At 45.0% G+C, this 25,310-nt stretch overlaps 1 protein-coding gene across 1 annotated transcript in view; it reads left to right on the top strand.

Moving 5' to 3' along the window:
• The first annotated feature begins 336 nt into the window (after window positions 1-336).
• LOC141083506 (tetraspanin-11-like) overlaps window positions 337-25,310 on the top strand; it is a 73,372-nt gene continuing 48,398 nt past the window's right edge. Inside the window, exons 1-3 of the mRNA XM_073567810.1 lie at window positions 337-525; window positions 14,182-14,279; window positions 23,618-23,809. Of these exons, the coding sequence (XP_073423911.1) occupies window positions 14,193-14,279; window positions 23,618-23,809 (279 nt within the window). The 5' untranslated portion in view covers window positions 337-525; window positions 14,182-14,192. The remainder of the gene's footprint in view (window positions 526-14,181; window positions 14,280-23,617; window positions 23,810-25,310) is intronic.

Genomic DNA, 25,310 nt, shown 5'->3' on the forward strand with positions numbered 1-25,310 from the left:
AAGCTAGAAAGCAGGGGTGGTCGGCCTCCTAGGTAACCGACTGTAAACAAAAAAAGAAAAGTGTTAATATCTCAAAAAGAGGCTGCAAATATTAACAAGCAGTAGATTTCAAAAGTGCTTGGTTTTACAAGCCCTATTCAACAATATCCATCTCTAAAAAATGGGAATAACCCCTTTAATTTCCCAAAAAATGAGGCACTGGAGGCAAATATATACTTCATCCAGTAGATGGCAGCAGTCAACTACCATCGCGGCTCATCTCTACATGGAAAAAGTTGGAGCTCCTCCAAGCAAAAGTTCAATTAGTTTTCCTCCTCATTCTCTGAAACTATCATAACACAGGATCTGCTTCAGTCAGCCTAATGATGAGACATGCTCGTTAAAAGCCGCTGTCTCATGCTCAATAAAGCCACTAGCTCTCGGAAAAAAAAAAAACCCCTTCATCATTGATTACACTGTGTTTTGTTCAGTTTCCGCAGAGGACACATAAAAATTCTCCTGTTCAACAGTAAACACAACAAGGCGGTAAGTGAAGGCTGCAGAAGCCTATGTTATAGCATTTTAATACGGATTATAATAGTCCGATTGTCATTATACTTATGTGGTCCTTGTAGATATGTCCTTTGGGTTAATAGTATTTATGTATAGATGTAGCAGAGCTGAATGTGTCATTTAACTGTTTCGCTTGTGCATGATGATTACTCTGCAGTCCTTCGTAAAATCACATAATGAAACCTCTTGTTGGCGGTTATATAGTAAATATCGTGGAGAAGGTCATTGATTTTGATGTAGGTAAAGCTGATTCATGTTAATCAATGTGTCCAATTAACCTTTTGTACTTTACATATTTTTGGCTGTTATTTTGACTATGGGAACACCTGTGGTGATGTAGCAGAGCTGAATGTGTCATTTAACTGTTTTGCTTGTGCATGATGATCACTCTGCAGCCCTATGTAAAATCACACATGTAGTTAAAGCTGATTCATGCTAATCAATCAATGATTCTAATCACCGTATTGTAGTTTACATAGACTTGTATTGTTCTACCTTGACTATGGGAACACGTGTGCTGATGTAGCAGGGCTGAATATGCCATTAAACCCATTCAAGGCTGCATCGCTGAGGACAATAAAAGCTGCCTAAGTGGAGATAATGTGTGTAGGATTCCTTGCTCAATGAACAGGAACACATCAATATATCACAACCTCATAACTCTATTACTTTTTTATGATTTATGCTTTAATTTTGACATAATCTACTATAAAAAACAGAAAATTTTGCTATAAATTTGAACTTCAATGATTTTTTATATGATTTCTCTACACAGTTACGTGTACACAGCTCGGATGCAGACCTATATGTCTTGATGGTTACGGAGTAGTAAATAAGAAACAAAACCTTTGTACAGTCATATTCTGCAGTCATCTGTTTGGCTTAGTGAACACTATGTTTGCACTCATTGTCAATAGTATACGTTGGAAAGATTTCCTAAAATGTACCTCCTCCGTATACCATTATGTAGTCATACGTTGGTATACATGACTCATTAGGGCCAAAAGAAAACCCCTATAGTTTTAGTTAGGTGGTTTAGTGTGTACAACTGTATGTTACCAGGTCCCCCGTCCTCACTATATTAATGTTTACCATGTCTCGTATCCTGTGTCCCGTTAGTCCAGTATAGCTAGTCCTTGTTCACGTGTCCGCTTTGGTGGTGTCCATACCATGAAACCGCATCGGCGGTACCTGAACTGTTTCCTGAGACAAGTGTGTCTAACCTGCCCCTGTGGCCATCCCATTTGTTATACGGAGACTTCACAGTCTGAACCTGTCCCAAATGGCCATCCTGTCTACACAGTCTGAACCTGTCCCAAGTGGCCATCCTGTCTACACAGTCTGAACCTGTCCCAAGTGGCCATCCTGTCTACACAGTCTGAACCTGTCCCAAGTGGCCATCCTGTCTACACAGTCTGAACCTGTCCCAAGTGGCCATCCTGTCTGCATAGTCTGACCCTGTTCCAAGTGACTGTCCTGTCTACACAGTCTGAACCTGTCCCAAATGGCCATACTGTCTACACAGTCAGAACCTGTTCAAAGTGGCCGTCCTGTCTGCATAGTCTGACCCTGTCCCAAATGGCGGTCCTGTCCGCATAGTCTGAACCTGTCCAAAGTGGCCATCCTGTTGGCGCAGTCTGAACCTGTCCCAAGTGGCCATCCTCTCGGCACAGTTTGAACCTGTCCCAAGTGGCTGTCCTGTTGGCACAGTCTGAACCTGTCCCAAGTGGCTGTCCTGTTGGCACAGTCTGAACCTGTCCCAAGTGGCTGTCCTGTTGGCACAGTCTGAACCTGTCCCAAGTGGCCATCCTGTTGGCACAGTCTGAACCTGTCCCAAGTGGTCGTCCTGTCTGCATTGTCTGAACCTGTCCCAAGTGGTCTTCCTGTCCTGTCTAGGAATCTGAGTCATTGGCTAGACCTGTGGGGTCAGCTGCTATTGCCCTGGAGTGTAGCCTGGTAGCTACCTGCCACACAAGCTTGACTTCACCACTAGAGGCTCCAGTGAGCACCAAGGTAGCTGCTTAGTCATGCCCCTCCAGGGTAAGTCCAGTCTGTGGCACAGTGAGTCCACGAACCATGTGTGCCACCTGAGTGCATAACAGCTTAACTTAGACATATATGCCTGAATGCTTCTCAATTTCCTACTTTATCTCTACCAGGGAGAGAGTAGATAGATTAGGTCTCTTGCCCACTAAGGTTATCAACTGAAACCGATCTGCCCAATATTATCTTAATAGCCTTCTCTATTACCTTGGGTGACAATAATTTGATCATATAGAGTGGTCAACTTCGTACTGTCAATCTAGACAGATCTACTGAATAATATCTCAAAATCTACTCTCTTACCAATGGTGGCAGCAGTGTGGGCAAATAAAATAGGAAACTTACTCACAAGCGTTGCCAATCTGTCCAAAGCTGCCCAGATCTAATTGTCTTCCACGTTACCAACAATCATGACATATAAATTAGGCAACTCAACCATTGGTATCATCAACAAAAGTCTGACCAATAGTTTTTCAATATTCCATTCTATTGCCATGGGTGGCAGTAACTTGTACAAATGGAAATGGCAACCTATTCATTGTTATTGCCAACCTACACAGATCTGTCGACTGCTGCTCAATGCCTTTGTCAATTACTAGGGAGTCCAGCAGGGCAAGCAAATAAAATTCAGCCATTGGGACAAAGATTTGCCCAAAGTATCTTTCGCTCTTAGCAGTGGTGGCAACTCTGTTGGTCAACAGAATAGTCAGCTAAGTAACTGGAGTCTTCAACACAGACAGAGCTGTCCAGTAGCTTAGAATAGTATCAGCAACCTACCTACCTACCCATTGGACATATTAGTCAAACAGTTGCCCAGTATCTTCTCAATGTCCTTCAAGACAAACAGCAAAGAGTTTTCCAATATCTTCTCAATGCTCTTCAAGACAAGAAGCATTTAGGTCAAGTAGAATCTTCAGCCTACTATCAGTATCGCCAACCTAAGAAGATCTGCTCCAATGGATTCTTAATGCCCTTCTCTCTTTTGTCAGAGGTGAGATAAAATGGAATAGGCAACTTATCCACTGGCATTGTTACACAAGACCGATAAAGTCAATACCTTCTTATCTGAGGGTTATCGGCAGTGATAACAGAAGGGCAAGAACTTCCTTTAGGAAACAAAGAGGTGTCATATACCAGCACCACTTATTCTTTACATCTTCATATGCATTCCTGACTATAGGTGAGCAGATCGAATACATGTCCAATGTTTAAGAATTTGTTATACCCACCATTTTTTCATTGCTTCAGGCAGAGAAAGATCACATAACCTCTGGTGGGCTGTCCCATAATGCCTTCCAGCTATCGCATCATCTGGTGTAGCACATTCCAATCAGGAAAAACTATCGGAGCCAGTATAAAAACAGAAGCAGGAAATGCAGCAGTCACTTATGGTGAATCAGGATAGTGAGAAGACATCACAGCTCACAATTTAGCTGGAAAGATAGGTAGGAAAAAAAACATAAAACAATGAAGAAACTGCAAGGCCACATTCACATGTTGCAGCCGCATGGCGTAACTGATACAAGAACACATCGTTTTTCAGAAATGTATAAAATGGCGATATGTGCATGCAGCCTAAAGGAAGTGTGTGTGACATTAACATGCGAATAAGACAGAATAGTGTCATATAACTTTTTCTGGGCAACTGATGGCTTTGGAGAAATTTTGTGTTAGGTTCAAAGTGAGTTCGCAGGTCGGTGTGGTTATACGAGCTCTGAGGATCGGTGCAGCAGGCAAGAATATACACAGACTTGGCACACTCAATTCCAGAAGTACAGGTGCGGCAGAATGAAGCTAAGATTAATGCAGAGATGGCAGAATGAGGGTTAACCCGCTGGATTGTGGGTGTACAGAATCAGAGAGTTAGGGCACAAATGGAGGGAATCTAGATTCTTACTCCTAAGACAAGGGTTCGTGTCATACTGTGCCTTAAAAAGGATTAGGGAGATGATGACGTTAATAAGCCACAATGGGAAACGTTCAAAATCCGACGTGGAGCACAACAGAGGGCAATAGATCCAGGTGAAGGAAGCGGATACACGTGTACAACATTTTGATTCCAAATCTGATAAATTTAAATTTGGAAATATTCGTCATCTCCACCCCTATGTTACGGTATATACCACGATATCGGCAATATATTCCAGTTTACGCTCCTTTTCCTCGGTGCATCATTTCAGAATAAACACCTCCAACCATCATCCTCGCTGTAAGAATTCGTTATCGCGCCCTCTGATTTTTATTAACGAAAGGGAATGAGAAATTCCCTGCTCATTTTTTAGCCCTTATATTGGATATACTTTACCACGTAACCAAGTTTCACATCTGTCTACTCTCTTCTTCGCTCGGATGTATTTCACCAGGCAGAAAACACTTATTGAGTTCATGACTTATTAAAATTGCAATTTACCACGAGGGGAATCGGAACTGCACACAGATGGGGTAATTTAAGTTAAAAAGAACTCCGAATTGAATGTGTTATTTTCCTTCTGTGTGTTCGAGCTTCTTTTCACTACTTAAGAATAGGTAATTTAGTTGCGGAAGAAACGGCAAATTCAGGTCAACGGAGGTTTTATTCTCCCCATCTCGTATTAGAAGCATACGTAATTACACAGAGAAAGATTCTGTACAATCGCAATGATCGGAAAGATAAAACAGCTTAGATGACTGAACTCCATTTCATTGACTTGACCCCATAGTTGTACAAAAGGGGATCACATCATTACTGTTCTGCCTTCATACACGTTGACACGGTGTGCAATTTAGCATACAGCGTAAACCACCTTCTATCTTCCAAAATAAGCAGACTGTTCTCTGTAGTCTAGCTTGTTTATTGGTGAAGAGTATAGAACATGCGGTAAAACTATAAAGAATACAAATGACATGGGTAAGTATTGGGCAGATGATCACACAGCTAACACAATTGTAGGAAGTATACGGTGTGATGCAAACTTTACATAGAAATACACAGTGTCATGGTCCAGTCTGGAGTTTATCTTCTGCCGTCTTCACTCCGGACAGGTCATGCGGGGGTTAATCTCCTCAGCCTCGTTCTGGAGCTAGCTGGGCTATTTCAGTCTCTCACAGCCTGCTGACCAGTGTTAGTGATAGCTCAAGCTTCCAGTTTAGAGTCTCTGACCCTTGTACCTTGGTGATACTCCTGCCTTTGACTGATATTCATGTGTATGATAGGGACTGATCTCTGACCCCGTCTCTTGGTATTCGTCTCTGCTGTTACGTTCCCTCTCTGGCATCTGACCCCCTGGCTTGTACCCCGACCACGTATTTCGTCTCACGTTTTGGACCCCATGCTCATGTTCTGGCTTTCTGACTCTCGGCTTGGTATTTTGACTACGTGTATTGCTGCTCCTTCTGGTACTTCTGCTAGTTTCTGACTCGGTTCGTCTGACTATTCTCTCTGATTACGTGTGGCACCTGTGCTGTTGCTCAGGGTTGCTGCTCTTAGTGTGTAACCTCTCTTCCCTCACCAGCTCCCCCTTTTGGAGGTTTCACTACATTATCACTAACCAATACATTTAAACGGGATTTTGCACTTTTTTTTCCTCTGGCCATGGATCTGCTGCATAACTTGGCAGATCAAGTGTCCAGTTTGACGCAGATGGCGCAGGACTTTTCTGTGAATCATCAGTCCCTTGTCATGTCTCATACCCACTTACAGAAAGAACTGACTGAGACTATTAAGACCATGCAGGGAAACACCTCTCATATTGTTTGTCCACCAGGTGACTCTGTAGATGTTATTTTGTACTCTCCTGAACCCTCAGTTATACTTCCTGACACATTTTCTGGCGAAAAGGATAAATTTCACATATTCAAGGAGAGTTGTAAATTATGGTTTTCTCTTAGACCCCGATCGTCTGGGGATGAGACTCAGCGGGTGGGGATTGTTATCTCCTTACTTAGGGAGGGTCCAAATCCTGGGCTCTCTCGTTGCCCCCTACTGCCCCTGAACGGATGTCGGTAGATAGGTTCTTTGAGGCCCTAGGACTTATCTATGATGAACCGGACCGTGTTAGGGTGACAGAGGACACTATTATGGGTCTGGGGCAAGGGAAGCACTCAGCCGAATGGTACAGCTCCGAATTCCGTCGATGGTCCACTGAGGTGTCCTGGGACGACTCCGCACTGAGATGTCTGTTCAGGAAGGTACTGTCAGATTGCTTGAAGGACGCTCTGGCTCTCCATCCACCTCCCAGCTCATTGGAGGAGGCTATGACTCAGGCTCTCCGTATGGATCAGAGACTGCGGGAGAGAGGTGTTACTCCACTAGGGTTTCCGTTTTTCCCTGCTAACGCTGATGTTTTGCTTCCATTTGAACCTATGGAGGTGGGAGCCACCAACCCCCAGGAGAAGGAGAGGAAACGGCGACGTGATGGAAAGTTATGCTTTTACTGCGGAGATCCCGGACATTGGAAAAAAGACTGCCCCTCCTGTCCTCCGACTAACAAGCGGCTGAGTCTGGGTGATAATCGTGGAGGTCACCTAGACTCTCAGGTACCTTTTTCTTCATTTTCAAAGATACTGCTAAAGGTGGAACTTGGTGTTGAGAACGGCTTTTTCCATACGTCGGCTTTTGTAGACTGTGGGTCATCCCTGAACCTGATTGACTCTAAGCTGGTGGCTCGCTGTAGATTAGGGACAGTTAGGTTGGGGACTCCCTTAAAAATTGTGGCTATTGACTCTACACCTCTCACTAAGGATGGTCTCCATTTCATTTCTAAAGAACTCACCCTCGGGTGGGGGCCCTACACCAGGAGCGCATGTCATGCTTTGCTTTGGATAACCTCCCTGCTGTCCTGGTGTTAGGGTTTCCCTGGTTGCAACGGCATAACCCGGTTATTGACTGGGGGTCCCGGGATATTGTTAAATGGGGACCTGGTTGTTCTGAAAATTGTCTTGCTACTGTGTCTGTCATCCGTCAGTCTGGAGGGTATTCCGGAGTACCTGAAAGATTTTGAGGATGTGTTCTCCGAAAAGGAGGCTGAGGTTCTACCACCACACCGCCCATTTGATTGTGCCGTGGATCTTGTTCCCGGTGCCAAATTGCCCAAAGTCCGGCTGTACAATCTCTCCGGCCCTGAGCGGTCTGCTATGAAGGAGTATATCTCTGAGAGCCTCCGTAAAGGGCACATACGGCCATCTGTCTCTCCTGTGGCAGCGGGGTTCTTTTTTGTAAAAAAGAAGGGTGGTGGTTTACGCCCATGCCTCGATTTTCGAGAACTGAATAAAATAACCATAAGAAACACTTATCCTCTCCCACTGATACCTGATTTGTACATCAATTGTCGGGGGCCAGGTGGTTCTCTAAGTTGGACCTCAGGGGAGCGTACAATCTCATCCGTGTGCGGGAGGGGGATGAATGGAAAACTGCATTTCTCACCTCTGAGTGTCTGTTTGAAAATTTGGTTATGCCCTTCGGTTTGACTAACGCACCAGCGGTATGCCAGAATTTCATTAACCATGTTTTTTCTGATTTTATTGGACGCTTTGTAGTTGCTTATCTTGATGACATACTCATATATTCTTCTGATAGACAAAGTCATATGGGTCATCTTCATGCGGTTCTCCAGAGGCTCAGGGATAGCTCACTCTTTGCCAAATTGGAGAAATGTTCATTTTTTACTCAAGAATTGTCCTTTCTAGGGGTCATCCTGTCCACTGAGGGGTTTCGTATGGACCCTAGGAAGGTACAGGCCATTGTAGATTGGGTGCAACCCAGAGATCTCAAGGGTCTTCAGCGATTTCTGGGTTTCACCAATTATTATAGAAAATTCATCAAGGGGTTCTCTCAAGTGGTCAAATCCCTCACTGATCTCACCCAAAAGGGGGCGGATCTCAAAAACTGGTCAGCTCCAGCTGTTGCGGCGTTTTCTTTTTTAAAAGAGCATTTCATGACTGCTCCGGTACTGGTTCATCCTGACTTGTCTAAAGCATTCATCATAGAAGTGTATGCCTCTGAGGTGGGAGTGGGGGCTGTGTTGTCCCAGGGGCCCACCACATTAACTAACTTAAGACCTGTGCCTTCCTTTCTAAATAATTTTCCTATGCTGAAAGAAATTATGATGTGGGTAACCGAGAGTTGTTGGCCATTAAATTGGCTTTTGAAGAATGGAGGCATTTTTTGGAGGGTCCTGTCCATCGTATCACTGTCATTACAGATCACAAGAACCTGTCTTACATTGAATGCGCCAAACGTCTGACTCCGAGACAGGCAAGGTGGTCACTTTTTTTTTCCCGATTTCAGTTTTCCATCGCTTTCAGACCAGGTTCCAAGAATGTGAATGCGGATGCCTTGTCTCACAGCCTAGATCTGGTATCGCCTCCTGAGCCTCCTTCCTCCATTCTTCAGCGCGGGGTGGTGGTGGCTGTGGTGTCCCCGAGATTGGAGCAGGAGATTCGTGAGGCCCAATCTCTTGCTCTTCTGTCCATACCTGAAAATAAGCTCTTTGTGCCTGTCCAGTATCGGTTAAGGGTGCTTCGAGAGTTCCACGACTCAGCTCTGAGTGGGCATCCTGGAATCTCGGCTACTCGTAAAGCCATCACTAGGCTGTTCTGGTGGCCCTCGTTGGCTTCTGACGTCACCGGTTTTGTGTCCTCCTGTGAAATTTGTGCCCGCGCTAAAGCCTCCCACAACCGGCCGGCCGGGGAATTGGTGCCACTGCCAATTCCAGATTGACAGTGGACTCACCTGTCCATGGATTTCATCACCGATCTCCCACCCTCTAATGGCAAAACCGTGATCTGGGTAGTTGTGGATAGGTTCAGTAAACAAGCACATTTTGTACCCTTAACGGGCCTTCCTAATGCTGAGACTCTATCTAAGCTATTCATTGAGCATGTGATTCGGTTGCATGGTGTGCCTGTCAGTGTGGTGTCTTATAGAAGGGTGCAATTCGTGGCAAAATTCTGGAGAGCTTTTTGTAAAAGGCTGGGCATCAGTCTGACCTTTTCATCGGCCTACCATCCCGAGACCAATGGTCAGACTGAAAGGACCAATCAGTCTTTGGAGCAGATCCTGTGGTGTCTTGTCACATCCAGACAGGATGATTGGTGCTCTGTGATACCTATAGCGGAATTCGCCTTCAATAATCATGTCAATCAGTCTACTGTTACATCTCCTTTCGTCTGCAACTATGGGTTTCACCCTCATTTTGGTGAATTCTCCAGACTAGATTCGGAGTGTCCAGGGGCTGATTCGGCCTTTTTGCGGTTGGAGGAGGTTTGGAGGGAGGTTCAGAGAAACATTGGGGAGGCTCAGGGCAAATATAAATTTTTTGCGGATAAACGACGTTCGGTGGGGCCGACTTATCAGGTGGGGGATAAGGTATGGTTATCCACCAAAAACATAAGGCTGAGAATTCCCTCTGCTAAGTTGGGTCCCAAGTTTATTGGTCCATATGAGATTTTAGAGGTGATTAATCCTGTGGCCTTTCACCTGCGTTTGCCTCCGTCATTACGGATTCCTAATGTGTTCCATAAGGCACTTCTGAAGCCGTCGGTGCCTTCCTCTGATGAGTCTCCCTCGCACCCGCCACCTGTTATGGTAGATGGTCAGACCGAGTACGAGGTGGAACAGGTGGTGGATTCTCGCATGTTCCATCGTTCACTTCAGTACTTGGTCCATTGGAAAGGATACGGTCCTGAGGATCGGTCATGGGTGCCGGCGCGTTCGGTCCATGCGGATCGGTTGGTCCGGGCCAATCACGCTCGTCATCCAGGGAAGCCTGGGGGTCCAGTGGCCCCCCATTGAGAGGGGGGTACTGTCATGGTCCAGTCCGGAGTTTATCTTCTGCTGTCTTCACTCCGGACTGGTCATGCAGGGGTTAATCTCAGCCTCGTTCTGGAGCTAGCTGGGCTATTTCAGTCTCTCACAGCCTGCTGACCAGTGTTAGTGATAGCCCAAGCTTCCAGTTTAGAGTCTCTGACCCTTGTACCTTGGTGATCCTCCTGCCTTTGACTGATATTCACGTGTATGACCCGGACTGATCTCTGACCTCATCTCTTGGTATTTGTCTCTGCTGTTACGTTCCCTCTCTGGCATCTGTCCCCCCGGCTTGTACCCCGACCACGTATTTCGTCTCTTGTTTTGGACCCCGTGCTCATGTTCTGGCTTTCTGACTCTCGGCTTCGTATTTTGACTACGTGTATTGCTGCTCCTTCTGGTACTTCTGCTCCTGCTAGTTTCTGACTCGGTTCGTCTGACTATTCTCTCTGATTACGTGTGGCACCTGTGCTGTTGCTCGGGTTGCTGCTCTTAGTGTGTAACCTCTCTTCCCTCACCAGCTCCCCCTGGTGGAGGTTTCACTACACACAGGTTTCTAATTACATCTACTGTGCACTGGCTGCTATACAGTTAATAACATCTCTGTACAACACTGCATTGCAAGAAAAGATATTAATCTTACCAGATATGCTTTACCAGGATAACAAACTTACCAGGATAACGAACTCAAGTTGGGTAGTTAACAGGAGGACAAATAAACATGTGTGTCCTATGAAATACACAGAAGAAAAATGGCATCTTCCTCTTCCCAGAATACATTGCTTCAATCCCACAATGCAACACTATGTCTGCTATTAAAGGCACAGGCTATAATGCTATTAAAGACAAGGCTATTCTATAAATTCAGCCACCACTACATGGTGCTATAACTAAACCAGCACATAATACAAACATATTTGCCCTATATTCATAGGTCAGAACAATTACATTGTGCTGCTGGCAGGGACGGTCTGGGGCTGAAATTCAGCCCTGGCCTTTGAAATCGCATAGGCCCATGCTGTCCCAGTCCTGAGCACCAGATGGGATATATTACTAATATTTCCCTGGATGGAGGAAAGCAAGATTTACTACAAGACCAATATTTCTAATGATATCCGTGGCCTGCTGCGGTAAGTGATGGAGTCAGTGACTTTGTGATCCATCACAACTCTTAGGATATGAGTGCCTTGAGAGCACAGATTCTGCTAACAATGTAGCAGACAAGGCGGCCCACAACCAGACCAGCCCTTCTGGCATTTGCCAGAATTGCCAGATGGCCAGTCCAGCCCTGGCTGCTGGAGTGCAATTCACTTTCTTCTATAGACCAAAGGCCTAACCCAGTATCAGAACACCCAACTATCTGATGCTATATTGGACCCCAAAAGTCAGACACAACCTCATTTGGAGTTAATTTTTTTTTTACATTGCTCTAAATTCTTGGTCATATTGTTTTGGAAAACCATGGTATATTAATAGATAGAACAGATTGTTGCAAAATCAACGTTAAGATTATGATTTGTTAAGGATGATTCTTATGGTATTAGACCATCTTCAAATTCTTCGCCAAGATCTGGAGACAGGTAGTGACTTCGTACAGTTGCAAAGTCATTGAAGCCCTAGGAATCCTACAGGTTGTAGCAGATTTTGCTACATGGATAGGCAACCAAACACAAAGGAGGTATGGCTTTTTTGAAGGGTACCATGGTAAATTCCTCATGCTGACATGGCTTCCAAGAAGGTCTTTGGTAAAAATATGAATAGAGTCTTAGGTATAATTTGGAATAGCATAGTGATTTCTGGTCCTATGTCATGATCCCACCTTGGTAGACCCTTGCTTTCTCCATTGAATCTCATGTGGGGTACAGCACCTTTGAGATAGATTTTGTAAAATTCCCCCAATAGTATGGAGAACATTTTGGGATGTAAAGACTAAAATAACAATGAAGAACATCTCTTCTTGAAATAACCTTCTTTTACGGGTTCACAACAAGTGAATTCTGCATCAGTTCTTGGATAGATCGATCGGGCCGATGAATTATATATAAGCTGAAATGTTCTTCAGATAACTGTCTTCCATCAAGCTGCGAGCTGGAACCATTTTTTTAGGTAAAATGCCAAAATTAAGTCTATTATTAATAAGATCTTTAACTCTGAGAACTCCGAAAGCTTCACAGATTGCACCAATTTATCAATATTCTTAAAGGGAACCTGAGAGCTGACACGTTACCCGATCCACGGACAGCATGTAGGAGACTCTGAATGAATTCAGCCAGGTATGCTTGACTCTGAAACTGAGGCTTTTCAAAGAAAACAATATTTTAAAAGGTGGCTGGGGATTTTTGATAATTTGTTTTTATTTTTCATATCCCGGATCTAAAAAAAAAAAATCTTGCAATTTCCAAATTCAGACCTAACATACTCATTCTTTCTGTTCTTTACATGGACATTAGCAGCAAGAAACAGACTCAATTTTAGAAGTGTAATCTGGGCATACTTTAGTCTGAGACAAAGGTCATTGTGTGGGTAGGTGGAGGAGGTGAGCTGTAACATCTGCTATTGTGAAACGTGGATCCTATGTTATCTACTGTATATAGAGGTGTTATCAGTCACTGTACAGGAGGAGGAGGAGGTAAGCTGGGATATTACCTATTGTGGATGATGGATCCTGTGTTATCTACTGTATATAAAGATGTTATCAGTCATTATACAGGAGGAGGTGAGCTGTGATATCACCTATTGTGAATGGTGGATCCTGTGTTAACTACTGTATATAGAGGTGTTATCAGTCATTATACAGGAGGGGGAGGAGGTGAGCTTTGATATCACCTATTGTGAATGGTGGATCTTGTGTTATCTACTGTATGTAGAGGTGTTATCAGCCATTGTACAGGAGGAGGAGGTGAGCTGTGACATCACCTAGTGTGAATGGTGAATACTGTGTTATCTACTGTATATAGAGGTGTTATCAGTCATTGTACAGGAAGAGGAGGTGAGCTGTGACATCATCTATTGTGAATGGTGTATCCTGTGTTATCTACTGTATATAGAGGTGTTATCAGTCATTGTACTGGAGGAGGAGGTGAGCTGTGACCGTACCTAGTGTGAATGGTGAATACTGTGTTATCTACTGTATATAGAGGTTTTATCAGTCATTGTACAGGAGGTGGTGATCTGAGCTGTGATATCATCTATTATGAATGGTGGATTCTGTATTATCTCCTGTATATAGAAGTGTTCTGTCATTGTACAGGAGGAGGAGGTGAGCTGTGACATCACCTATTGTGAATAGTGGATCCTATATTATCTACTCTATATAGTGGTGTTACCTTTATTATATTTCTGTGATCATAAATAACGAGACTGCTGTAAAGTTTTCTATACATAACATGCATTCTGAGGCTAATACTATATATATCTATATAGGGTATATGGAAAAATTATCAAAATGCTTTAAAAATATTTAAAATACATTATTTAACTTAAGTATCTGATTTAAACAATGGGTTATTTTCTGATGACACGTTACGCCTATAATATTGTTTTAGGGATGTACATGTATGTAGGGATCTAATATGGAAAAACTCTTTAATTAGCAGATAAGGTTGAAGCAAATAATATGATGATAACAAAAAATGGAATCTCACTTTAAATCATTATTTGTCTCGGTGTCTATGAGATCCGTCCTGGTCCACTGATATTTACTCTGCAGAGAACAGAAAATCAATTGTTTACTAAATACAAATATTCTCTTTGAAGCGTTTAGAACACGAGCGGTTCGTAAGTTATTGACTGTTTATTTTTAGATTCGGCGGAGATGGGTCATGCTCTGGATGAGGAGAAGGATGACAGGGGCACAGTCTGTGTCAAATATCTGTTGTTTTTGTTCAATTTCTTCTTTTGGGTAAGTTCATCTTTTCAAGAGTTGGATTCAAAAATTCTGATAAATTTGTTTCTGAATTTCATTAAAACAAAAAATAGAAAATTATTTTTTGACTCTTATATTGACTGCCTTAAAGGGAATCTGTCACCAAATTTTTGCTCCCCCATCTGAGAGCTGCACGGTGTAGAGGCAGAGACCCTGATTCCAGCGATGTGTCACTTACTAAGGTGCTTACTGAAATTTTGATAAAATCACAGTTTTCCCTCCTGCAGATCTTCCAGTTCTCTGAATGCTGAGCTCTGTATAACCCCGCCCACACCGCTGATTGGTAGCTTTCTGCCCATGAACACAGAAAGCTACCAATCAGTGCTGGGGGCGGGGTTCTACAGAGCTCATAAACATGCTTGACTATTTGGCACCAGGTTTACCATTCCTGATAAAACTGTAATTTTATAAAAACTATATTAAACAGCCCAGTAAGTGACACATCGCTGGAATCAGGGTCTCTTTTTCTATATTATGCTTCTCTCAGCTTAGGTGGCAAAAACCTAGTGACAAATTCCCTTTGAGAGCAATTTAAAGAACATTACCTAGTTCTGACTGTTCAGAATGTCACGCTTGTAGATCGTGGACTCACTGCACCATGGACCGGGGAGCGTTTGGAGGGACGTGACTAAGTAACCACCTGAGTTTTCACTAGAGCCCTTGATGGTGGGATTAGCCTTGAGCTCAGGTGGATGCCAGGTGCTACACCAGGACAGATCCCAGTACTGCAACAGTAGAGCCACGGGCTAGGACAGCAAGGCAAGACTGGATACACATGGTACTGACCAAGGCACTGGTTCAAACCTGACAGACCCTGGAACCAGAAATGGCACGTGGGTTTCTGGCACATAAATGGGGTGAACATAAAACTCATGGGGCCCCATAGCAGTAGTATGATGCACTCTCCATAGTCCTCCCTATAGTATTATGCACCCCTCATAGTTCTCCAAATAATATAAAGCACCCTTCATAATCCTCCATGCAGTATAATGCACAGCCAATAGTCATCCATGTAGTTTTATGCACAGCATATAGTTCTACATGTAGTATAATGTACAGCCCGTCCTGGTACAGTGGGTACGGAAAGTATTCAGACCCCTTTACATTTTTCACTCTTTGTTTCATTGCAGCCATTTGGTAAATTTAGAAAAAGTTCATTTTTTTCTCATTAATGTACACTCTAAACCCCATCTTGACTAAAAAAAACAGAAATGTAGAAATTTTTGCAAATTTATTAAAAAAGAAAAACTGAAATCTAACATGGTCATAAGTATTCAGACCCTTTGCTCAGCATTGAGTAGAAACACCCCTTTGAGCTGGTACAGCCATGAGTCTTCTTGGGAATGATGCAACAAGTTTTTCACACCTGGATTTGGGGATCCTCTGCCATTCTTCCTTGCAGATCCTCTCCAGTTCCATCAGGTTGGATGGTGAACGTTGGTGGACAGCCATTTTCAGGTCTCTCCAGAGATGCTCAATTGGGTTTAGGTCAGGGCTCTGGCTGGGCCAGTCAAGAATGGTCACAGAGTTGTTCTGAAGCCACTCCCTTGTTATTTTAGCTGTGTGCTTAGGGTCATTGTCTTGTTGGATGGTGAACCTTTGGCCAAGTCTGAGGTCCAGATCACTCTGGAAGAGATTTTCATCCAGGATATCTCTGTACTTGGCCGCATTCATGTTTCCTTCAATTGCAAACAGTCATCCTGTCCCTGCAGCTGAAAAACACCCCCATACCATGATGCTGCCACCACCATGTTTCACTGTTGGGATTGTATTGGGCAGATGATGAGCAGTGCTGTGATGGGTTCTGCTAAGTCGATTTCTAGAGTGGACCCTCTGGGTCGTGGCACCCACCCCGGGCGAGCTGACCTTGTGAGGACCACCCCCTATACAGGGAGTGTCAGGGGCAGGACCAAGGGGGTGAGCCACCACGACTGGTGGAACCAGACGGACGGCTCATGGAAGACACAAGTGTGAGTGTCTGGCAACAGGGAACGTGCAGGATACAAGCAGGGTACAAGCAGGGTACAAGACAAGGCAAAGCAGAATCACAGGGTTTCTACAGTAAAGCATGGTCTCAGGGTTTCACCAGGTTCAAGACGTAATTGCGAGGACACAGTAGTACATAGCAAAGCGCGTGAGAGGGCACACCAAGATTCAAGGCATGGTACGTGCTAGGTGGCATGCCAGGGTCCAAGGCATATTGTGTGCTAGGAGACATGCCAAAGTCCAAAGTTCACGGCATGGAGCATGTTAGGGAACACACCAGGGTCCGAGGTTCAAGGCAGGGTGCGTGTTGGGAGACACGCCAAGGTCCAAGGCGGGGTGTGTGCTTAGGAGACACGCCAGGGTTCAGGCAATGACCTGAGTAATAGCAGAGTTCTGGCTAGGACCTGCGCATGCTTAGGGAGCACGAGGAAGCAAGCCAGGGAGCAGGCAAGGGCCTGCGTGTGCCAAGAGGCACGAGGTGCACAGTGCAGGGACAGCGTGATTGCAAGGAAGCACAGAGGGCACGACTGAGGCACTGGCAGGCTGGTCGGGCTGAGGCACAGAGAGGCGGGCACGACTAAGGCGGGCATGGCTGAGGCACAAGCAGGCGTGCATAACTGAGGCGGACACGGCTGAGGCACAAACAGGCGGGCAAGGCAAGACCAGGCGCGTGCATAGGGCACGTGGGGAAAACAAGGCAAGGCAAGGCTAGGCAAGGTACAGACAGAGTACAGAGCATAGAGCAGAATGTAGGCTGAAGCACAGAGTCGGGTAAAGAGAAGAGAAGCGGAGCGTATGCTAGAGCCCAGAGCCGGGTCAAGGAAGAAACTAGGTACAGAGCTAGGAGCGGAACGTAGGCTAAGGTACAGAGCCGGGTAAAGAGAAGAGAAGCGGAGTGTATGCTAGAGCCCAGAGCCGGGTCAAGGAGGAGCACTGAGTATGAGACAAGACTTGTACTAAAGGAGCACGATAGGTCAGAATACAAAGATAGAGCTCAAGGCAGAGTACATGGCCAAAACAAGTACAGACAGCACGGTGAGGCATAGTACAGAAACAGGGTTGTGCAAGAGAGCACGATAGGACAGAACATAGGAAAGAAGCAGCGCCTGTGCCAAAGGGGCACAACGGAGCAGGGGAAAGGAAAGCCACACAAGGCAAGGTACAGGACAAGAGGCGAAGTACAGGACACGAGGCAAGATACAGAGCATGAGACAAGTACAAGCACAAACCACAAGACGATACAGGACACAAGACAAGTACAGGACACGAGACTTAAGTACAAGCACAGAGCGTGTGCGGAGAAGCACAACAGGGCAGAGTGCAGGGGCACAGAATACGGGGAGCGACCGAGCAGAGACCAAGCTGGCCTAGCAGGGAAGCAACACGATAATCAGGCCCCTCCCATAGGAAGAGGCGGCCTGATATAGGGCATAAGCACTTGGACTTCCGGGTCAGGACCATAGAGAGTACTTCTGGGTCAGGTCCTCCAGAACCATAGCGAGGACTACTGGGTTGGGTCCTCCAGGACCATAGAGAGGAACGCTGGATCAGGTCCTCCAGGACCACAGAGAGGAACCGTTGAGTCTGATCCACCAGTACCATAGAGAGGATTTCCAGGTCGGGTCCTCCAGGACCATAGAGAGGAATGCTGGATCAGGTCCTCCAGGACCATAGAGAGGAACCGTTGAGTCTGGTTCTCCAGGACCATAGAGAGGATTTCCAGGTCGGGTCCTCCAGAACCATAGAGAGAGTCGCTGGATTAGGTCCTCCAGGACCATAGAGAGGAACCGTTGCATGCAGCATGGAGATGAGTGCGCACCGGACACAGGTGTCAACCGAAGGATCCAGCACAGGAGATGTGCGTGCGTACCAGCAACGGCGCGCAGCCGTAAGGTGAGATGCGCGTGTGCACTAGAGGGGGCTCCCGGAGTGGCCGTGATGACCCTGCTCCGGGGATCATGCGGTGCAAGAGTGGCATGACAGGCATGACAGTGAGGATAATGCAGCGGAAGAGGCATGACAGGCATGACGGGCGTGACAAGTGCCTGGTTCTCTCCACACATACCACTTAGAATTATCACCAAAAAGTTCTATCTTCGTCTCATCAGACCAGAGAATCTTATTTCTCATAGTCTGGGAGCCCTTCATATGTTTTTTAGCAAACTATATGCAGGCTTTCATATGTCTGGCAGTGAGGAGAGGCTTCTGTCCAGCCACTCTGCCATAAAGGCCCAACTGGTGGAGGGCTGCAGTGATAGTTGACTTTGTGGAACTTTCTCCCATCTCCCTACTGCATCTGTGGAGCTCAACCACAGTGATCTTGGGGTTCTTCTTTACCTCTCTCACCAAGGCTCTGCTCCCACGATTGCTCAGTTTGGCTGGACGACCAGGTCTAGGAAGACTTCTGGTGGTTCCAAACTTCTTCCATTTATGGATTATGGAGGCCACTGTGCTCTTAGGAACCTTGAGTACTGCAGAAATTCTTTTTAACCTTGGCCAGATCTGTGCCTTGCCACAATTCTGTCTCTGAGCACCTCGGCCAGTTTCTTTGACCTCATGATTCTCATTTGGTCTGACATGCACTGTGAGCTGTGAGGTCTTATATAGACAGGTGTGCGCCTTTACAAATCAAGTCCTATCAGTTGAATTAAACACAGCTGGACTCCAATGAAGGAGCAGAACCATCTCAAGGAGGATCACTAGGAAATGGACAACATGTGACTTACACATGAGTGTCTGAGCAAAGGGTCTGAATATTTATGACCATGTGAGATTTCAGTTTTTGTTTTTTAATAAATTTGCAAAAATTTCTACATTTGTTTTTTTTTCAGTCAAGATGGGGTGCAGAGTGTACAGTAATGAGAAAAAAAATGAACTTTTTTGAATTTACCAAAGGGCTGCGATGAAACAAAGAGTGAAAATTTTAAAGGGTTCTGAATACTTTCTGTACCCACTGTATATGTTCTCAGTCCTGGTATATAGCGCTCATCCTGGGCCCCATCCTGATATGTGTCCCCCATCCTGGTATATGGCCCTCATCCTGGTATTTGTCCCCATCCTGGTATATGGCCCTCATCCTGGTATTTGTCCCCATCCTGGTATATGGCCCTCATCCTGGTATTTGTCCCCATCCTGGTATATGGCCCTCATCCTGGGCCCCATCCTGGTATATGTCCCCATCCTGGTATATGGCTCCGCTGTCATTCAATACATAGAAAAAAACACAATAGTCCTACTCACCTTCCCAGCTCTCCCATGCCACGTGGCGTCTACTTCTGAAGCCAGCAGCTGACTTTGGGGTGCAACGAGAGCACTTGATGTCCCTGTCATGCACTCCCAGTCACGTGTATGCAGATGTCAGCTGCTGGCCTCTGATTGACAGGCATTGTGTATTGCGGCGCACAAACCTAACTGTTCCGTGATTACATTTTCACAACCCAGCAACTATTTACATATGACAGAGACTCATTTTTTTTATTATTTTCCCTATTGTGGACACTGGACAGTTTTAGATATCATATTTTTATACTTCTTTATGTTTTTCTATTATTCACCAGCATTGATAATAAGGCAATGACAACAACAATGGTGAACTTTGCGGTCTCTTTAAGTTTCTAATTTTTCTGTCTTTCATTGCAAACATTCACGTTTTGCCAAAATTGCGGGAGTGCGCATGCATTGACCGCTAGCTCACTTGGACTTGTGATGCAGCGGACTGTAGCCATTACCACCCCTCTTCCATAGATTGCTGGATGACTCACATGACCATGATCCCAAGTCATGTTTAATCACGAGACTCATTTGACTAGCGCTTGCGCCATACCCTCCATGGACGAATTATGTCATTCACTGAGTTCATTTTCATTGGCCTATCAGGGTATTTAAACTGTGACATCTCTTGCCATGACACGTCCCCACACAGAAGAAGCTGGGCAAAACGCGCGTCGGGCAGGGGGAGACTCTCACTATAGCGATTTACTTGTTAGGTAAAAACATCTATAGTGGGTGGTGGATGTAAGCATGCCCCAGGACTTTGACTGACTGCTGGTTCTGTACTGATGTGCTGCACCACAAGCTGTCAATCAAAGTTCAGGGGCTTGCTTACAACTGCTACGCACAGTGCTGTGAGCGACAACTATAACCACACCATGACTGAAAGCTGGTGGCTCCCAGGAGGAATAAAGTTCCTTTTTCTCCCTGGAGTCGCTCTTTCAGTATGGCACCCAGCACCTTTCTAACACTATTATCCTGTGGTTTAACCCTATATCTGCAGGTAATAGCATTATGACACCTGGCTTGTTCCCTTTAACCCCTTAGTTCACTACAGGATTTCTGCCAGACTGACTGATTCAGGGTTGAGCAAAAGTAGCAAACGGTGAAGGCGACTATATTTCATTTACGTCTGGGTTTAGTGCTCCTATAAAGGGTTAAAGACCAGCGTAACCCCTTTAATAAAGCACACAATTGTCTACAATAAGCAATTCTTCATCTGCGGGGGCCTCCTGGAGGAGCTGAGTAATCAGGAGCCTACACGCCGCTGACTGCTGGACGCATAATCATATTAGACAGAACTTAATAAAAGCAAATATCCGACACTGAATTATTAGGATCCGCTTCCATTATAGTCATGGATTCTTCATGCATCAGCCCTAAGGTGAAATCGAAAATTTTTTTTTTCCCCCTACAGTCCTCCATAATTCAGTTTGCTCAGTGATACATTACTGTGAAAGCAGCCGGTCAGCTCACACGTCCCATGTAGATGTATATTTAATATGCCTCGTGAAAGATACTCCCCGAAGGAATCTGCAAATGGGGCTGATTGTAAACCGCGCAAATCACAAGACCGATCTCTCCCCTAGGAAAGCTCTCTCCGGGACATTTTTTTTTTTTTATTCATCGAGCTATAAAGGTTGAAATTATCACGGCTGAATAATCCTAATATGTGAAAAACCATAAGCAGAAAGAAGAGCGTTTTTCTTCCGCTCGGTAAATGAAGGGTGCGGGGCTAGTTCCTTAAGACTGCGGCAAGGAAAACTGGCTGTTCTGACCTATTTTATCTGGGATTCGGTTCAGCTCATTAATTATTCGTCGAGTCGTTATGCTAATTTTCCCTCTATTCATGGCCATATTAGCAACTGATCGGGAAGAGTTGTAGAATGGCGCCTTTAAGTAACGGCTCTAAGATACGGTGGTGTGGGGAGAGGTACTCATCTCTTTCGTCCCGGCACGCTACGTGAAGATGAGGGTCCTGGCTGGGTGTGTAGGCTTCGTTTATGGGGGCGTTACGCCCTTGAAGGCCGCATCATGCTGGTGTTTTTGGCTGGCTAGGACCAGACGTTAAATAGTTCAGGGAGACCACCACTCTCGAGAATAAACTGTCTTTTACTTAACACTAACTAGGTGGGAACGATGTACAATAGATAGCGGGTGCATAACTTCACGAACGTCTCCTTTACGGTACGGCGCTTCTTCACACACACTCTACTTCTTCCAAGCTTACTTGTTTCTGCCTCAAGTTTCTCTGTCTTCACCACAACCCAGCACGGTACTACAGTCCAGTAAGTAAGAGTCCAATACTTCAACCCGCGGCTCCCCGTCTTTGTCCCTTATGGGAGGTAGCTTGCCACTATGGCCTTTACTCAATTTGCTGACTTACGCCTTGGAACTCCTGCCCAGGGCACTCTTTGTCTCACGTTCCCTGTTCCATCAACCCGTTACATCTCCTGCTTGCGCACTCGAGGCTGTACTGTTAGGTGTCCTGTCACAGGACCCGTCTCCAGTTCCTGACTCTATCCTTCGGTCACTTCCCTCTCGCTCTCTCTACTCAGGATCACGCTATCCACTGCCTTAGTCTCCACTCACGTCAGGGACCTCCAAGTCACGCGGCTCTGCTCAGTAGTCAGACCTCAGGACTGCTTCTGTTGCATGCTCGAGCCTATCTCACTTCCTGATAGGAAATTGTCTCTGTCCCTGGACCTTAGCCCTTCCACTCTGGGCTAGTCCCAATCATTAACCCTAACTCTCTCTACTGTCGGTCAAACGACAACGCCGTCAATTATAACGCATGTCACAATACACATTAACCATCATAACAATACGCGTGTCTGCAAGGCAGAATGTGGGCAGTATGTCAATCTCCTTACAGAACAAGAAGGACACAGGGATCACCTTAGGATTTTGAATTTCTTGATGGCACCCTAGAAGCCAGAGACATGACTAATGGGTGCAGGGGTGGCACCTGGGCTCTAATAATAGTGGGTCCAAAAGGTCCTTCTATCACATATGAGAAGACCAATATTATTATGGATGCATGATAGCTGTGGGCCCTGTTGGAGATTCAACTTTGAGGATCAGCAGCTTAAATTTGCAGGGATAGAATTAACATTGGCTCGACTGAGTCTTCTTGATTTCTGGGGAGCTTTCTTAGGTTAGGGAGATCACTTCTATCAATGACCCTTGGTTTGGTTGATCTACAAAAACAGGTCAGTCTTGCACTTATTTTCCTAAGTCTCATTCCAACGTCCATTTTTCATGCATAGCACTAGTACCTGTGGCATGGAAGGTCCACAGATAATCAATGAGACATGTCCAATTTTGATCCATGGGTCTGATCCAAATCATTAATGCAAGTCAACGGGTGGAGAACATTTTTTTTTTTATTTTTTCACTTACAAGAAAATCGGATGACACTCGTACCTCACTCTGATCAAACTCTGATTTGGGTCTGATCAGAATAACTTGTCGGTTTTTCTCATATGACACATCGAGACAGCTGTCCCCCAGGCAAAGGCCACAAATATACCGTATAATACCCTGCAATCCAATATTTTATTTCTGAGAAATTCACGTTTTTCCTAAAATGTAAATGAGCTGTTAAGATCTATGGGTTGAATGTAGATCTCCCTGAGAATCTGCCTTCCAGAGCTTATTTTCCACTGTGAGACATGTAATGACTGACAGTCTGCTCTCCTGATCTACATGTCTCACATGCCTAACACCCCTTTTCATTTAAAATAAGCTCTGGAGGCAGATTCTAATGGAGATCTATGTCCAGCCCATAGATCTTAACAACTCATTTACATAAAAAAATGTGGATTTCTCAGGAATAATAATCTTTTTTTCTGTTGCGCATTGTTCTGTCTACAATGGGAGAGAAATGTGCTTAGCCCTCACCAGTCATCTAGCAGCTAAAACAATTCCACCTGCTTTGAAGGAGGTCGTGGCCCTATTACCTCTTGGGCCCCTCAGGTTGTACCGATGATTTGTCCGCCCCTTGTGAATTCATTGATTTAGAATACTTTTTGTGCAATTGTTCCTTTTTCTTGCAGATTGGAGGAGCTGCGGTCATTGCAATGGGTTTATGGACTTTACTGGAGAAAAGCAATTACATCGCTTTCCTTGCGAACAGTACCCTGTCAGTATCGGCATACATTCTGCTTTTCGCTGGCGGTGTGGTCATGATCACCGGTTTCCTTGGCTGCTGCGCTTTGATTCGAGAACATAAGACCTGCCTTTCGATAGTAAGTATACCCAATGGCGTGCTAAAGGGATTGTATCAATCGGTGTCACCGGTGGCCGTTCTCTCCCCTTTTTCCTTTTCCTTTCAGCAGTTGTTGTATCCAATAAGCTAAAGATGTGAAAGGGTTAAGTCGGTTTTACAGATACGACATGCTCAGTCCAAGTATGGACCACATTGTCCAACCCGCCCCCAGGTCTACTGATCTGAATTCAACTGCCTCGTAGGCAGATATGAGGCAGGTTTGTTCAGGTCAAGAAACCTGTAGCCGGTCCGGCAGTTTTGGTCCAAACTCAGACCAAACAGATGGAAGTATGAAACGTGGCTTAAAGAGTAAACGTCATTTTCATTTTTATTTAATAAATCAATAAGCAACTTTGTAATATATCTTATCAGAGATATCTGCTTCTTTCTCTTCTTGGACTGATCTTTCATTCTGAATTCAGGGGTAAAATCTGTAATATCTGTTTTCAGTGATGACTGATTTCCTCACTACTGAGATACGAGATGACAGTTGGTGCTTTTAAAATTCTATGGAGGAGAGAGAAGCTAGAGACAGACACAAACATTCTAGGGAGGAGCTAGAGGCAGACACAGACATTCTAGGGAGGATCCAGAGGCAGACACAGACATTCTAGGTAGGATCAAGAGGCAGACACAGACATTCTAGGGTGGAGCTAGAGGCAGACACAGACATTCTAGGGTGGAGCTAGAGGCAGACACAGACATTCTAAGGAGGAGCTAGAGGCAGACAGATATTTTAGGGAGGAGCTAGAGGCAGACACAGACATTCTATGGAGGAGCTAGAGGCAGACACAGACATTCTAGGAAGGAGCTAGAGGCGGACACAGACATTCTAAGGAGGAGCTTGAGGCAGACACAGACATTCTAGGGAGGAGCTTGAGGCAGACACAGACATTCTAGGGAGGAGCTTGAGGCAGACACAGATATTCTAACATAGTAACATAGTTTTGAAAGCTGAAGGAAGACCTTATGTCCATCTAGTTCAGCCTATTTTTAGTGCAGCTGTTCTGCATTGTTGATCCTGGGGAAGGCAAAACACCCACAGAGTAGAAGCCAATTTTCTCCATAGGGAAAAAAATTCCTTCCCCTAAGCTGGGTCAACCATCTACCTATAATATTCTGTTATTCGTAACCTTCTATACCGTTACTCACAAGAAAAGCATCCATTCCTTTAAATTCATTCAGTGAGTTGGCCATCACCACGTCCTCAGGAAGAGAATTCCAGAGCCTCACTGCTCTTACCGTGAAGAACCCTCTTCTATGCTGGTGCAGAAATTGTCTTTCCTCCAAACGAAGAGAATGCCCCCTTGTTCTTGTCACAGTCCTTGGTACAAACAGTTCATTGGAGAGATCTCTGTATTGCCCTCTGATATACTTGTACATATATATTAAGTCTCCCCTAAGTCTTCTCTTTTCTTGAGTAAATAGACCTAATTTTGATAACCTTTCTGGGTATTGTAGTGAACCAACTCCATTTATCA

The sequence above is a fragment of the Dendrobates tinctorius genome, unplaced genomic scaffold (genome assembly GCF_039654945.1).
Source record: "Dendrobates tinctorius isolate UK_male_01 unplaced genomic scaffold, ASM3965494v1 ptg000020l, whole genome shotgun sequence".
Lineage (NCBI taxonomy): Eukaryota > Metazoa > Chordata > Amphibia > Anura > Dendrobatidae > Dendrobates > Dendrobates tinctorius.